At 47.3% G+C, this 14,995-nt stretch overlaps 1 protein-coding gene across 1 annotated transcript; it reads right to left on the bottom strand.

The window, feature by feature from the left end:
- Positions 1-453: 453 nt before the first annotated feature.
- On the bottom strand, positions 454-4,173 carry DCTPP1 (dCTP pyrophosphatase 1). Its single transcript, XM_036310396.1, has 3 exons — positions 4,006-4,173; positions 3,237-3,347; positions 454-947 (listed from the first exon to the last, which is right to left on the bottom strand). Exons 1-3 carry the CDS (start codon positions 4,104-4,106, stop codon positions 647-649), a joined length of 513 nt encoding a protein of 170 aa, XP_036166289.1. The 5' UTR covers positions 4,107-4,173; the 3' UTR covers positions 454-646.
- Positions 4,174-14,995: the final 10,822 nt, after the last annotated feature.

Here is a 14,995-nt window from a genome sequence, read left to right on the forward strand (position 1 = left end):
TACTGGGGATCGAGCCCGCAACCCGGGCATCTGCCCTGGCTAGGAATTGAACTGTAACCTCCAGGTGCATAAGCCAACGCTCAACCACTGAGCCACGCCAGCTGGGCTCACCTAAGTTTTAAAACCCTATCAGGCAGGCACTTTATTTCCATTTAGATGAGGAAATCAATGAATACCATCAGCTAAGTATGAAAGATGGCATTTGATCCCTGATGGCCTGGCTCAAAAACCTAGGCTCTTAAAGCTACGCACAGCCTCCTATCTGTTAGAGGCCCCGAAGGGGAAGGAGACTGGCTGGAATCTCACAGGCAACCTGCTTGAAGTCAGATCTCTTCCCTGCAGGTGGGAGCTACAGTAGAGAAACACGGGAGTTGGGCCCAGAGGCAACCCTGGTGCCCCTCTTCAGCACCTGCTGAGACGGAGCCTCCCCAGCCACTGCAGGAAGAATCTGGAGGCGGTTAAACAAAACTTTTATTGAGGGAGAAGAGTTACCAAGAGGCTGTCTTCCAGAGGTTCTTAAACCTCAGACCTCAGGACGTGTCCCTAGGTCTGTGATCTGTTAGGAAAGGACTAGAATGAGGTTCCCTGGGCAGGCCATTGTCTTCCTCACATGCCATGCTGAGCTGCAGATCTTGATTCCATGTTTCTAGGTTGAGGCCTGACCTGTGGACTCACAGGCAAGGTCTGCAGTCCCCACAGTCTGGTCTTCAGAGGTGGCCCCACGGGGCAGGTCTGTATACTTGCGAGAAGAGCCGCGGGACAGATGTGCTGGGTAGCGTCTCCGGTTGGTGTCCATCTTGGAGAGCACTGCTTGGGGAAGATCCACACGGCAGCGGGCTGCTAATGCTACCAGGTAGATGAGGACATCACTAAGCTCCTCTTGAAGGGCCGCCCGTTCCTTAGGGGGCCAGGCTTGGGGACCAGCCTTCCCGTCGGGCTTCCACTGACTGGGGATGGAACACACAGATAGGCACAGGCACAGAGATGCTAGCTAGGACGATGGGTTCCGCCTCCCAGGACCCCCCAGTTCTTGCAGCGATGAATTCTCACATCCTAGGAACTTCCTCCAAGGACAGTTCAACCCATATGGGCCCTGGGTAGACTCAGGGTGAGGAAGAGCCTCCAACAGATGAGTCACCCAGACGAGTCAAAGAGTTGGCAAGAGATCATTTCATTTGTCAAGACCCAATTCTTCTCTCCAGCCCTAGCCACTGCCACCCCAGACTAAATCTCAGACCTGGACTACTGGGGAAGCTTGCTAACTCATCTTCTACTCTTGCCCAGCATCATTTTTTAAAAGCACATTTACACATTACATTTTGTCCCTCTCCTGAAACTCCCTTAGCTGTGCTTGGAATAAAATCCATGTCCTCCAGGTCCTGCATGAGCTGAGTGACTCCCGCCTCTTCCAATGTCATAACCCACTACTCTCCCTAACGCCCCACCTAAAAGTCACCCTGGCCTTTTCTGACTTGCACACAGGTCAGTCAAAGTGTCCCAGGGCCTTTGCACTTACTGTTCCCATTGCCTTGAATGATCTCCCTGCTCCCCCCACAGCTTTCCCAGGGCCGGCTCCTTCCTGTTGCCCAGTTCTCGGCTCAGGTGTTACCTCCTCAGAAAAGCCTTCTCCCTCTGCTTCCTCCTTTCTCACAACCTGGTGCTATTTTACTCACAGAACTTATCACAACTGCTGATGTTTTAAAATAAGCCTGGCTGGTGTGGCTCAATGGTTGAGCATCACCCTATGAGCCAGGAGGTCATGGTTGGATTCCTGGTTAGGGCACATGCCTGTGCTGCAGGTTCCATTTCCAGTGTGGGGTGAGCAGGAGGCAGCAGATCAATGATTCTCTCTCATCACTGATCTCTCTCTTTCCCTTTCTGAAATGAATACAAATACACTAAAAAAAATAAGCTTGCTTATTTATTGTCAGTCTCCTTGCACTGTGAATGTGGGAACAATGTCTGTCTTGTGAAAGGCCCTATCTCTCTTTTACTTTTTAAAATAAATTTTATTGATTTTTTTACAGAGAGGAAGGGAGAGGGATAGAGAGTTAGAAACATCGATGAGAGAGAAACATCGATCAGCTGCCTCCTGCACACTCCCCACTGGGGATGTGCCCGCAACCAAGGTACATGCCCTTGACTGGAATCGAACCTGGGACCTTTCAGTCCGCAGGCCGATGCTCTATCCACTGAGCCAAACCAGTTAGGGCGAAAGGCCCTATCTCTTGATTCTAGAAGAGCAAGAACACAGATGAGGCTCATAAATCTGTAATAAATGACTGTCTTGCCCACACACACGTCTATGCCCTAACTTCTCCACCCCCCTGTGACTTCACTGGCTTAGGCCTCATGACCTCTGGCCTTATCTGCACCAGCCTCCTCACTGGTCTCCCTGCCCCCATTCTTTTGGTGACCCATCCACCCTGCTGACACAGTGCTCGCTCTACCACTCCCATCTGGTCAGGTCTTCTGTCCAAACTCCATCAGTTCTAACCCCAATTTTATGCTGGCTCCATATCCCACCCCTCTGCTCCACAGCCCTATCACTTACTCAGTAGATACCTACTGAATGTCTGTTGTGGGCCAGGCACTTGGCACACACCAGAGAACAAAACAGATACAAAGTCCTTGCTCTTCCTTGAGAAGCTTTCACTGGAAGAGTCTCAGGTTCTCCCTGAATTTACCACCTGGGCCAGGGGTGGGCAAACTTTTTGACTCGAGGGCCACAATGGGTTCTTAAACTGGACCGGAGGGCCGGAACAAAAGCATGGATGGAGTGTTTGTGTGAACTAATATAAATTCAAAGTAAACATCATTACATAAAAGGGTATGGTCTTTTTTTTTTTTTTTTTTTTTTTAGTTTTATTCATTTCAAACGGGCCGGATCCAGCCCGCGGGTCGTAGTTTGCCCACGGCTGACCTAGGCACATGTAGTCTCGCCTCTGCCTGGAGTGCCATGGGCACGTTCTCTATAGAATATATTCCTTTCTATCCCAGAGGCAGAGGTAAAGGAAGATTGCCCTGGCCCTTTCTTAGACCAAGATCTGCCTTGCTGTCTTCTCTCCCAGGAGGCGGGGCACCCCTCAAGGGACTGAGTCATCTTATCCCCAGCACCAGGAACAGAGCCTGGCAGTGAGAAGGGGAACTTGAACCCATGGATATTTGATGATCAAATACCCCCCACCCCCCATCCCCCCATAAAGATTCTCCCAGGAAGCCTTTCATCTACTCACAAGAGCTCCGCCAGCTCCCCCACTTCCCCCACCAGGGCCAGGAGGAGGTTCCGAGGCTGGTGGAACTGGTCCCAGTCTCTTTCCGCGGCAAACTCAGCATGGAGGCGGCGGCTGGTGGAGGAGAAAGGGGTGGAAGCCCAGTCCCAGGGTTAGGGCGCCGGGAGGAGATGCAGGGCCCCGGCAGCTGTCTCTGGTCTGTAATAGGGGCATGGGTTTCCGACAGGATTCTGCAAGTAACTCCTTGAATGGCCTTTAGTCATGTCTATAAAATGGACCAGACCCTAAACTCCATGGAAGCCCAACAATACCCTCTTTACCATTCCGTCTCCTGTTGCTGCTGCTGCGGCGGCTTCCTCCGCCTGGCACATCCCTCTCTGTGCAGACCTAAACCCTACGATCTTACAGAGACCGTGTAGGGCCGCGGACTTCCCCCGAGGAGCCTTTCTTGGTTTCCTCCAGCAAGAAACAGTGCCTCCCCCTCCCTGCATGTGTCTGTGTTCTACCTCCCATGAATGGAGGGCTGAGCATCGGCCCGAGTATTTCCTCAGGGCGGGCCTTAACACCGCTCGCCTGGCGTCACCATCCCCCTGCCTCAGGTGTGCGCTGCTAAGCCCATTTTGAATGTGAGGTTAGACTCGCCCGAGGTCAGGCTGCAGAGCTGGGACGCGAGCACAGCGGCCAGACTTCTTCCCGACACGTGGAGGGGCCTCCCCAATAAAAGGGCGAGAGGGGGTGATTTCCCAGCCCAGGTTGGGGAAAGACGGCTTACATGTCCTCGAGCGTGGGCTCCGGGCTGAAGCTGAAGGGGCGGGCAGTTTCGGTGCCCTCGCCCCCCGCGTCCCCAGGCTTCTCCCCACCCACAGTGGACATGTCGCCCACCGAGCTGCTGCCCAGATTGCCCAGGAAAACCCCGCGCTCAGCTCGGAGCCCGCCTCCAGAGGCTCTGGCCAATCACAGGCTTTAGAGATTGCTTCCGGGGGCGGAGCCGCAGGAAAGGCCAGTTACTTGTGTGGAGCTTGCTATAGCCCGCCCCTTACCCGGACTGGACCAATAGGAGCAAGCTTCAGGCGCGCGCTCATAGGCCTCTGCCCCGGAATGCTTCCGTGTTGGCCAATCATCTTAAAGGTGTGGATACCAGATTCCACCAGGTTAGGAGACAAAGGGCAGAGGGCGGGGAGAGCGCAGGCGCGTCACTTACCTATGGCGCCAGATGGCGCCAAAGCGAAATGACGGGGTGCGACCCGGAAGGACGCTCAGCGGAGAACCCCAGAAATGAAGAGTTTAAGCCAGAAGGGGGAATTTATTATTAGGGTACAAGAATATCTCCAGAATACAGCTGGGCTCTAGGAATAAACTGGAGCCAGGTAGCTGTTTTAAGCATTTTACATATTTAAGTCTTACAGCAACTCATTTAATCCTCACAACAACCTGTGAGGTAGGTAATATCATTGTCCTCATCATCATCCTCATCCTCATTTTACATATGAGGAAACAGATATTGAGTCATTTAACTCAGCAGTTAGTAAAGTGGTAGCCAGGTTTCAACTCCAGGCAGTTTGGCCTCAGAGCCCATTTGGCCTACTATTGCATCAAATGGTGATAAGTACCATGAAAACAATTTTTTTAAAAAATTTTGTTTTATTGCTTTAGTATTACAAAGAATATTACATGTCTCCTTCCCCCGCCCCCCCCCCCCTTGACCTTCCCCCGGCCTCCCCTACCTCCCAGTGTCTTGTGTCCATTGGTTATGCTCATATGCATGCATACAAGTCCTTCGGCTGATCTCTTACCCCCCTCCCACCCTCCTCCCCTCCCCAGCCTTCCTGCTGTAGTTTGACAGTCTGTTTGATGCTGCTCTGCCTCTGTATCTATTTTTGTTCATCAGTTTATAATGGTTTTTATTATCCATGAGTGAGTGAGATCATGTGGTGTTTTTCCTTCATTGACTGGCTTATTTCACTTAGCATAATGCTCTCCAGTTCCATCCATGCTGTTGCAAACGGTAAGAGTTCCTTCTTTTTTACAGCAGCATAGTATTCCATCGTGTAGATGTACCACAGTTTTCTGACGGGCACTTAGGCTGTTTCCAGATCTTAGCTATGGTGAATTGTGCTGCTATGAACATAGGGGTGCATATATCCTTTCTGATTGGTATTTCTGGTTTCTTGGGATATATTCCTAGAAGTGGGATCACAGGGTCAAATGGGAGTTCCATTTTTAACTTTTTGAGGAAACTCCATACTGTCGTCCATAGTGGCTGCACCAGTCTGCATTCCCACCAGCAGTGCACGAGTGTTCCTTTTTCTCCGCATCCTCTCCAGCACTTGTCGTTTGTGGATTTGTTGATGATAGCCAGTCTGACAGGTGTGAGATGGTACCTCATTGTTGTTTTGATTTGCATCTTTAGGATGATTAGTGATTTTGAGCATGTTTTCATATGTCTCTTGGCTTTCTGAATGTCCTCTTTTGAAAAGTGTCTATTTAGGTCCTTTTGAAAACAAATTTTAAATGTATTTAAACATGAAAAGTGGAGGCAACTTTAGATTGCATGGTCCAGAGAAGATATGGTAAGGACTGTTGTTTACCTACTCAGCTGCACTCCCCATGCCTCTATCTTTGCAGAACAGTGATTTTAATTCTGGGATCCATCCTTCTCTACTTGATTATGTGGCCCCATTGCCCTGCCATTGATCGGTTTATGGGTGAGCATGTAGCCTAGCTTTGTACAATGAGGAGATAGAGGAAGTGTGGTAGAGACTTCTGGGAAAGGTTCTTTATTCTTTTTTTTTTAAGACATAGTTATTTTTAAAAATATATATTTTTATTGGTTTCAGAGTGGAAGTGGGAGGGAAAGAGAGGTAGAAACATCAGTGATGAGAGAGAATCATTGATCAGCTGCCTCCTGCATGCCCCACACTGGGATCAAGCCCGCAACCTGGCATGTGCCCTTGACCAGAATCGAACCTGGGACCTTTCAGGCCACAGGCCTGCACTCTATCCACTGAGCCAAACTGGCTAGGACAAGATGTGGTAGGTTTTTACCTTTGATATTAGTATGTGAAGGCTGGGTAATCAGGAGAGGTAGCCCACCAGCTGAGACTGGTAGATAGCAAGATGGAAAGGACTCGGATCCTTGATAATATTGCTGGGCCACTTATTTTTACAAATTACAGAAAAACCCTAATTTAGGATTTTGGATATACAGTGGGGCCTTGACTTAGGAGTTTAATTCGTTCCAAGACCGAGCTCGTTAAGGAGCTCGTTAACTCAAATTACTCTGTCAACTCAATGCAAAAAAATCGGCTGAGAGACAGCTGGTATCTCAAAAAACTCGTTAGTCGGGACACTCGTAAGTCAAGGCCCCACTGTATAAGTTAAAAAAATCTCTATTGGTCAGGCACTTTTAGTTTTTCTGTTACTTGTCTTTGAGAAGGTGACATTGAAGCTGAGTAAAAATTAAGAAGAGAGTTCTGGGTAGAGGGAACACTAATGCTTAAAGCAGAAGACTTAACATGTTCTAAAGACAAAGAGGATTCCAGTATGGTAGGAATGTAGTGAGCAAGGGAGAGAGTTATTGGTTATGGTGTTAGAGGCCAGATCAGATCAATTACCCATGATTTTTAAATTTATATAAATTATATTTATATAATACTTTGGGATTTTAGGTATTATGGAAGCCTTTTGGAGGGTTTTAGGCAGGAGAATCATATAATCATACTTTGTATTCATGAGCCCTCTGGCTGCTGTGTTAAGAATGAATTGGGGGGGAAAAAAAAAGAATGAATTGGAGAAGGGCAAGAAAAGCAGCAGGAGGATGGGTTACTAGTGTTGTCTAGGCAAGAGATGATGGTGACGTGGACCAGGCTGATGGTGGGTGAAGATGGAGAGAAGTGGACAATATGGACATATTTTTGAGGTAGATCTATTGGCTTTGTTGGTTTTGAACTAGCTGGAAAGGATAGAATCAAACATGGCTTTTAGGTTGTGGGTGTTGAACAATTTGGTGGATGGATGATTCTTACTGGGACAAAAAAGATGAGGTGCAAGATTTAACAAATGTGGCTTCAGGAGTTTGAGTTATGACAGAGCAAGTTGAAGATGTATGTCAATTAAGCAGGTGTATTATGAGCCTGAGCTTTAGAGGAGAAATTTAGATTTGGTAGTCTCAGACACTTAGTACTTAAAGAACGAATCGGAGAGGCATAATAATAGAACAATCTACGTAGGAAAGACCATGATTTGAGGTACTCCAACATTTAGCAGTTCAGCAGAGAAGAGGCAGGTGAGGTACAAGAGAGATTGGCAGAGTGTGCTGTTATGGAGGCAAGAGTGGAAAGTGCTCCACATTGAGTGGACATCTGATTTGGAGGCTGCTGAGCTACTGGGTGAATCTAGAGCACAGCATTTGCCAGTGGATTAGGCAACATGGATATGGGAGATGGGAGATGGGAGATGAGAGAAAAGGGGGAGTCCTGGGTAACTTCTTGGGTTTCTAGCTTGAGTAAATTGATGGATAGTTTTGCCATTTGTTGAAAAGAGGACAGAGAAACCTGGAAGCTGGGTGGGAGGGAAGATAAATTCAGTTTGGGAAACATGGAGTCTAAGATGGCTCTAGGACATCCAGATGATGTCCTGCAGGCACGTGGACACACAGGCCTGAAGTTCAGAGCATTGAGTTGCCTTATGGATCTGTGAACTAAAAGTTTCAGGAACCAGCTACCTTCCCTAGCACCTTCTTTGGTGTTTGCCAAGCGTCTCCAAATAAGAACCCAAACACTCTTCTACTGGAAACTAAAACACACTTGGAGAGCAACTTTTTCAGGAGTCTCTGCATCTCAGGTTTTTGAATAGCCAAGAACTAGGAGTTCTAGAGCTCACGGGTCAGATGGTCCTTGGAGATTGACAAGGAGGGAGAGGCTTTCTCTCTGGGACTGCCTCAGCCCTCTGCCCAGGAGATCCCTGGCTGAGCTGTCAGGCTCTTGTGAAGAACGCTGCAGGGACATCCAAGTTCTTTGCTCCACAGCTTCATCTGAAGACCAACCAAACCCAGCTCCAGCACAGCACGGAGTTGGGGGATAAGGGAGGCTGTCATGGGGGAGAGGGAACAGACCTGCACATGATTGGCCCTATCATCTGGAGTCCTCATCCCATGCTCTTTCCACCCCCACCCCCACATCCAGTTTTCACCATTCCCCTCAGACATACCTAGGTGTCCTGACCTCCCAGCTTTTGTCGGGGCCACAGTGTGCTTGGTCTTGTGTTTTGGTCCACGTTTATGATGAGCCGTTTTTAAGCCTTTCCCTTCCCCAACCTCTCCTTAGACTGGTGCCCTAGTCTTTTCAAATAAAGGTGTTTCCCGAGCACAGGCTGATAAATGTTTAATGACAGGATGGACGGGCTGGGACAGGCACACATGAGCATGCACACACATGCCCTTCTGCTACTCATAAGAGTTTGGCCACCTTCCTTATTAGAGCCAAGCTGTGCAACTGCTCCCAGTAAGGCCCTCTGGGAAACCCCGGAGTGGAAGAGGCAGAAGCAGCTGGAGAACAAAGTAGCAGAGGCCCATAAGCTGGGTGGGTGCTATGGGGGTGGGAGAACCTGAGCCAGTCTGAGATCCCAGGGCTGTTCATGGTTCTATCCCCAACCTATCACAGTGCTATTCTTATTGGAGCTAGAGCCATAGGCCTTGTTGGTTTTGAACTTGGAGATGTGAGAAGGCATTTTGCTATAATTAAAAATGTTTGTTCTTGCCTTGGCAGGGTGGTTCAGTTCATTGGAGCGTCATCCCATGGACTGAAAGGTTGCCAATTCCATTCCCTCTCAGGGCACCTACCTAGGTTTCAGGTTTGATCCCTGGTGGGAGTGGGTACAGGAGGTAACCGATCGATGTTTGTCTCATACATCGATCTCTCCCCCCCCCACCTTCCCCTCTCTCTAAAATCAGTAAGACATATCCTTGGGTAGGATTAAAACAAAAGTTTGCTCTTATTAAATGTTTTGGGGGAGCCCTAGCCAGTTTGGCTCAGTGGATAGAGTGTAGGCCTGCGGAATGAAGGGTCCTGGATTCGATTCCAGTCAAGGGCACATGCCTGGGTTGTGGGCTCGATCCCAATAGGGGGTGTGCAGGAGGCAGCTGGTCAATGATTCTCTCTCATCATTGGTGTGTCTGTCTCTCTCTCTCTGAAATCAATAAAATATATTTAAGAAAACAAATGTTTTAGGGGGAGTCATGACAAGGGCTTTTAGGAATCTCTAGCTTAGCCCATTCAGGAGGAGTCTCCAACACTCTTAGAAGCTCTTCCCCAACTTACTTGCCCAGCCTTGCCCCCTTACACACATGCTGAAGTCCAGCTAGGTATTCCCACCCTCCCCCTTCCTGCCTTTGTTCACACAGCTCACTTCTCTGCATATCCAAATCCAAATTCCACCCATCCTGTAGAGCCCTGCTTCAAAGCCACCTCCTCTGGGAAGTCTTCCAGAACTTCCTCCAGAGGACAGAACTTTATTTTCTATAGCACTTCATGCACTCTAGCTCTCATGGCACTTACCACCTTTCACCTTAGTTGGGGGTGACTGGTGTCCCTTTTCTAGATGTCCTACACTGGGTCTCCTGGGGAACAGAAGCAGTGTCAGGCTTTCGTTTCCTCAGGGCCTGGTACTTGAGTAGCTCAAATAAATACTAATTTATACAAGCACATCTCATGGGATCCCCTCCCTGACTTCCTGCCACAGGTGGTGTGGCTGCACCTATTTTATGGATGAGAAAACTGGGACCCACGGCTTGTCTGAGTTCACCCAGAAAGGCATAGCTGCAGCTCACCAGCACTCCTCAATGCTCCTCAGCAAGTGGAACAAGTCTCCCACCCCCTGGGGAACCCTGGAGCAGAAGAGGCAGCAGCAGCTGGAGAACAAAGCAGTAGAAGTAAAGGAAGCCGCTCACAGGTGCGTGGTGTGGGCTGAGGTCACCTAGTCACTGCCTTTCCTTCTGTCATCCTGTCCCTTCTCTTCATCCTCCTCCAGCTTCAGCTTCCCTTTCCCTTCTCTTCCTCTTCCTTTTCCTCCATGGCTTTCCTACCCGGGCTTGTACCTGTGATTCTTTTCTAGTTTCCACCCAAGGCCCTGTCACCTCCACGACCTGCTACCTCCGTTTTGATGCCCAGCCCCTCCCCAAGGAAAAGCTGGATGCCTCCCTTGCTCTCAACCCCTCATCCTTTCTAAGTTAACTAAGAGGGCCCAGGCCAAGGAGGCATCCAGTCATTTTCCTCCCCTTTCCACTGCCCACCTCAAGCTGGAAAATGAACAGTTAGAGAGCCTTGTAAAGGGCTAACCAGGACCAAGGTCCTAATTTCTTCTCCAAAGCCTCCTCAAGGAGATCGGTGGTGTCAGCTTCCACTGCTAGGAGACAAGAGCAAGGGGAGTGTCACAATAGAGGGTGCTAGGGTCCCCAATGTGTACTTCATTCATTCATTCATTCATTGAATATATTCTGAACACTTACTATGGACCAGACACTGTTGTAGGTGCTGGGGATACAGAACATCCCCGGCCATCTTGGAGCCCACATGCTAGCAGAGACAGACAATTATAAAGTAAACTAATACAGTCTCAAGATAAGTACAAGTTAGGATAAAAGGTATGAAGCCAATAAATAGGGAGGGTAGCGAGGTGTTGGCAAAAGTCAGAGATGGCTTTTATGAGGAGGTTTTATGTGAGCTGAGCCAGGACTGAGAGTGAGCCAGCCAGGTAGCGAGCCTGAGGTGAGGTTCCAGATGGAGGGAACTGAAAGTGCAAAGGATCTTGGTTTGTTGGAAGCACCATGGAAAGGCTAATGGCCGCCCTAGTGTGTAGTGAGAGAGGTGGGGAGAGTGCCATGGGATAAAGCTGGAGATATGTAGCAGGAATTTTATGGAAAGCTATTAGGACCTTTGAGCAGGAGAAAACTGGATTTAATCAATCAAGTTAACTTAGTTATTTTTGTTAGGTAATATTAGCATCATTAGCTATGGAAAAATTTATTGCTGAGTACTATATGTGATCACATTTTATTTGTTATACAAGGTTTTATTTTCGACTAGTCGATGGGCCTCATTCTTCTCTTCCATTTGCTAGTTTTCTCTATTGTTGTTAAGTACCATTAAGCTCCAACTCCTGGCTTGAATGAGTGATGTCCGCAGAGTCCTGCCCTCAACAGCCCTTCTCAGCTCCTGTTCACTCATGTGGCTTCTTTTACGGAGTCAGTCCAGCTCGCCTTTGGTCTTCCTCTTTTCCTGCTGCTTCTATTTTCCCCAGCATTACTGTCTTTTCCAAAGAGCCCTGCCTTCTCATGATGTGCCCGAAGCAGGACAGGTTCACTTTGTCCTCTTTCCTTTAGCAACGTTTCAGGCTTCATTTGCTCTAGGACCCACTTGTGTGTGTGTGTTTAATATATATAATTATCACTAATTCATTTCACATCTTCTATTAGCCTTCCAACACACTTTTCACATTAAATGCATCAGTACCGTATCTGTTCCACTTTCCTTCTTCTGGAAGCCTTCCGGGCTCCTGTCCCAGCGTGGACTTGCTCTCCAGCATCTACCTTGATGGCCCCTTTCACCTCTCCCCCTGGCTGGGTTAGATTTCCTGAACCCCATGTTTTTTTCTTTCTTGGTGTGCTCCCTTCTTTTGCTGGAGCACATCTTCCAGTAGTTTCTTGAGAAAGAGTACATGGGATGAAACCCCTTTGATACATAGCATGTCTAAAAATGCCTTTATTCTACATTTTTGAAAAATGTGGCTAGGAATAAAATTATACATTTTAGAAAATCATTTCCCCTTGGAATTTTGAAGGCATTCCTTCATTGGCTTTTAGCTTCCAGTTTGCTATTGAGAACGCTGATAACATTCTTTTTAAAACAATTTTTTTTATTGATTTCAGAGAGGAAGGGAGAGGAAGACAGAGAGAAACATCAATGATGAGAATCATTGATTGGTTGCATCGTGCACGACCTCTACTGGGGACCCAGCCTACAACCCCGGCATGTGCCCTGACCAGGAATTGAACCCATGACCTCCTGGTTTATAGGTTGACACTCAACCATTTGAGCCACAGAGGCTGGCTTGATACTATTCTTATCCCAGAACCTTTGTGCATGATCTTCCCCTCTTCCCAGAAGATTATAGGAGAGCATAGTGAATACAAGCTTGGACTCCGGAGTCACACTGCCTAGAAGACTGATTGTGTAACCTTGAGCAAATTTATTTTTTAAATATATTTTATTGATTTCAGAGAGGGAGGGAGAGAAACATCAATGATGAGAGGGAATCATTGATCAGCTGCCTCCTGCATGCCCACACTGGGGATCCAGCCCAAAGCCCGGGCATATGCCCTGCCTGGGAATCGAACCAGGACCTCCTGGTTCATAAGTCGATGCTCAACCACTGAGCCAAGCCGGTGGGGCTTGGCCAAATTTTTTAGTCTCTCAACACCTCAGCTTCTTTATTGACAAATGGGGTTGTTGGAATTTTAAATGAGTTAATACATATAAAACACTTATAACAGTGCCTGGCAAAGAGTATGCACTATATAAACATTTGTGATGATGATTATTATTGTTAGGGTCTCTTTATTCCTGGTATTTTACATTTTAGTATTAAAATTAATGTCTTTTTTCATTGACTATGCTGGGAATTAAGAGGTACGTGACACAACTTTTAAGTTTAAAAAATTTTTTTGTATTACTCTGATAATTTTCTTTCTTCCATAGGCTTTATTGCCTCTTCCTGGAATTCCTCTTAGATGTTGAACCTCATGGCTCACCTCTGATTTTCATTTTCTCCCTTCTATTGTGTATCTTTGTTTCTTTGTTTTGTTTCTTTTACTTTCTGGAAAATTACTTAAACTGTATTTTCCTTAAAAAAAAAATCTTCACCCAAGGATACGTCTATTGATTTTGGAGAGAGGGAGGAAGGGTGAAGGGGAGGGAGAGAAGCATTCATTGGTTGCCTCTTGTTTGTGTTCCAACCAGGCACTCAACCCCCAACCTAGGTATGTGCCTGGACTGGAAATCAAACCCATACCTTTCAGTGTATGGACGATGCTCCAACCGACTGAGCAGCCCAGCCAGGACTCAACTTTATCTTTTAAGTCTTCTACTGAATATTAAAATCTGAGCTACATTTTTATATTCTACATGCTTTGTTCTTATCTTCTCAGGGACACTTTATCTTCTTTTATCTTTGCCTGCATTTTTTCCTTCCACACCCTGTATTGTCCCTTCCCTGAATTTGTTAGCTTTGACTTCTTTCAAGTTGGAGGCTTGCCTTCAATGACTGCTCCTATTTAAGACTTAGGCATTAAAAAGAATGTGCCTGAGTGAAGATTTTCAACTGGGAGACTTCCCCATACAGGAATTTTAACTGGGGGCTCCTCAAATGTTTCTATTTATGTCTTTTTTCTGGGCACATTCATTTCTCCATGAGCAGCGGTATAAGCTTCCTGCACAGTGTTTTTAATAGCCGAGGAAGAGGTTGGGGCCCTCATTTTCAGTTTTTATTCTTCTGTCTTTGGTCAAGTCCCCTGTCCTCTGCTGTGCCTGGTGTCCCTGATTTTGCAGTATTTTTTAATTCACATTTACCAGGAAATAAAATTCCCTTTATCTGCCAAGCTGAGGAGCAGTCTTCTGGCTGTGTGAACCAGGGAGAAGTTTGAGAATTTAAAAAATATCTAATTACCCTGAATAAACTTTCAACCTGTTTTATTTTAAATACTAGAGGCCCAGTGCACAGTATTCATGCATTCGGCGGGCAGAGGGGTCCCTCATCCAGGCCTGCGCCCTTTCCCAGTCCGGGAGCCCTAGGGCGATGTCCCATGGAGAGGCTCCCACCACAGCCTTCTAGCCAAGCGGCACTCCCACTGTGGTTGAGTGTCTGTCCCCTGGTGGTCAGTGTGCATCATAGCGACCGGTTGTTCCACAGTTCGGTTGATTTGCATATTACTTTTATTATATTTTTATTGATTCCAAGAGAGGGGGAGATAGATAGAAACATTAATGATGAGAATCATTGATTGGCTGCCACCCGCAGGCCCCCTATTGGGAACTGAGCCCACAACCCGGGCATGTACCCTTGACCTGAATCAAACCCAGAACCCTTTAGTCTACAGGCCGACACTCTACCACTGAGCCAGACCAGCCAGGGCCAGAATCAGTTTTTGAACCCATGTCCCTTAGTGTTCCCCAACTTGGAGGCATTCACACTTTGGCTTCCTCTATCCTGCCAAGGCAGTTACCCCTCTTCCACCTACTTTTTATTTTCCAAGGACTGTTGGCACTTTTGCTATTTCCTCTCCCACCTTCTAGTCCTTGAGGTTTATGTCTGTTTTGTCCTTTGCTGTCAACTCACGGGGAGGGTGCAAACCGAAATCTGGGGGTTAAACCCCCTGGTCCAGGATCAGGGAAATGTGAGAAAACTCTCTACCTGATCAGACTCTAAATGTATGAATTGATTCATTTGATAACACTGTAAAAGATTCAGAACTTCAAGGATCCAAACATTAGCCGGGTGACTTTTCAACAAAATGCTTTTTATTTAATTCACTAGAAATCACTTCGCTGATTAAATCATCAGGAATTTTCAGCACAAACTTTAACATCTTAATGACCACTGAGCCTGGGCTCTGGGGCTTCTCTGCCTCTCCCAGTCCTGAAAGGGATTTAGAGGAAGAGGCATCATTAACAGAGACCAGGTCAGATGGCTGCAGGTCTTCCTTTCCCAGG

The sequence above is a fragment of the Myotis myotis genome, unplaced genomic scaffold, assembly GCF_014108235.1.
Source record: "Myotis myotis isolate mMyoMyo1 unplaced genomic scaffold, mMyoMyo1.p scaffold_m19_p_5, whole genome shotgun sequence".
Taxonomy (NCBI): Eukaryota; Metazoa; Chordata; class Mammalia; order Chiroptera; family Vespertilionidae; genus Myotis; species Myotis myotis.

Coding starts and splice junctions, on each gene's coding strand:
- DCTPP1 (XM_036310396.1), bottom strand. CDS start 4,106: ATGTCCACTGTGGGTGGGGAGAAGCCTGGGGACGCGGGGGGCGAGGGC. Junction 3,348..4,005: donor GAGCCCACGCTCGAGGACAT/GTAAGCCGTCTT, acceptor CTCCTCCACCAG/CCGCCGCCTCCATGCTGAGT. Junction 948..3,236: donor GGGGAGCTGGCGGAGCTCTT/GTGAGTAGATGA, acceptor TTCCATCCCCAG/TCAGTGGAAGCCCGACGGGA.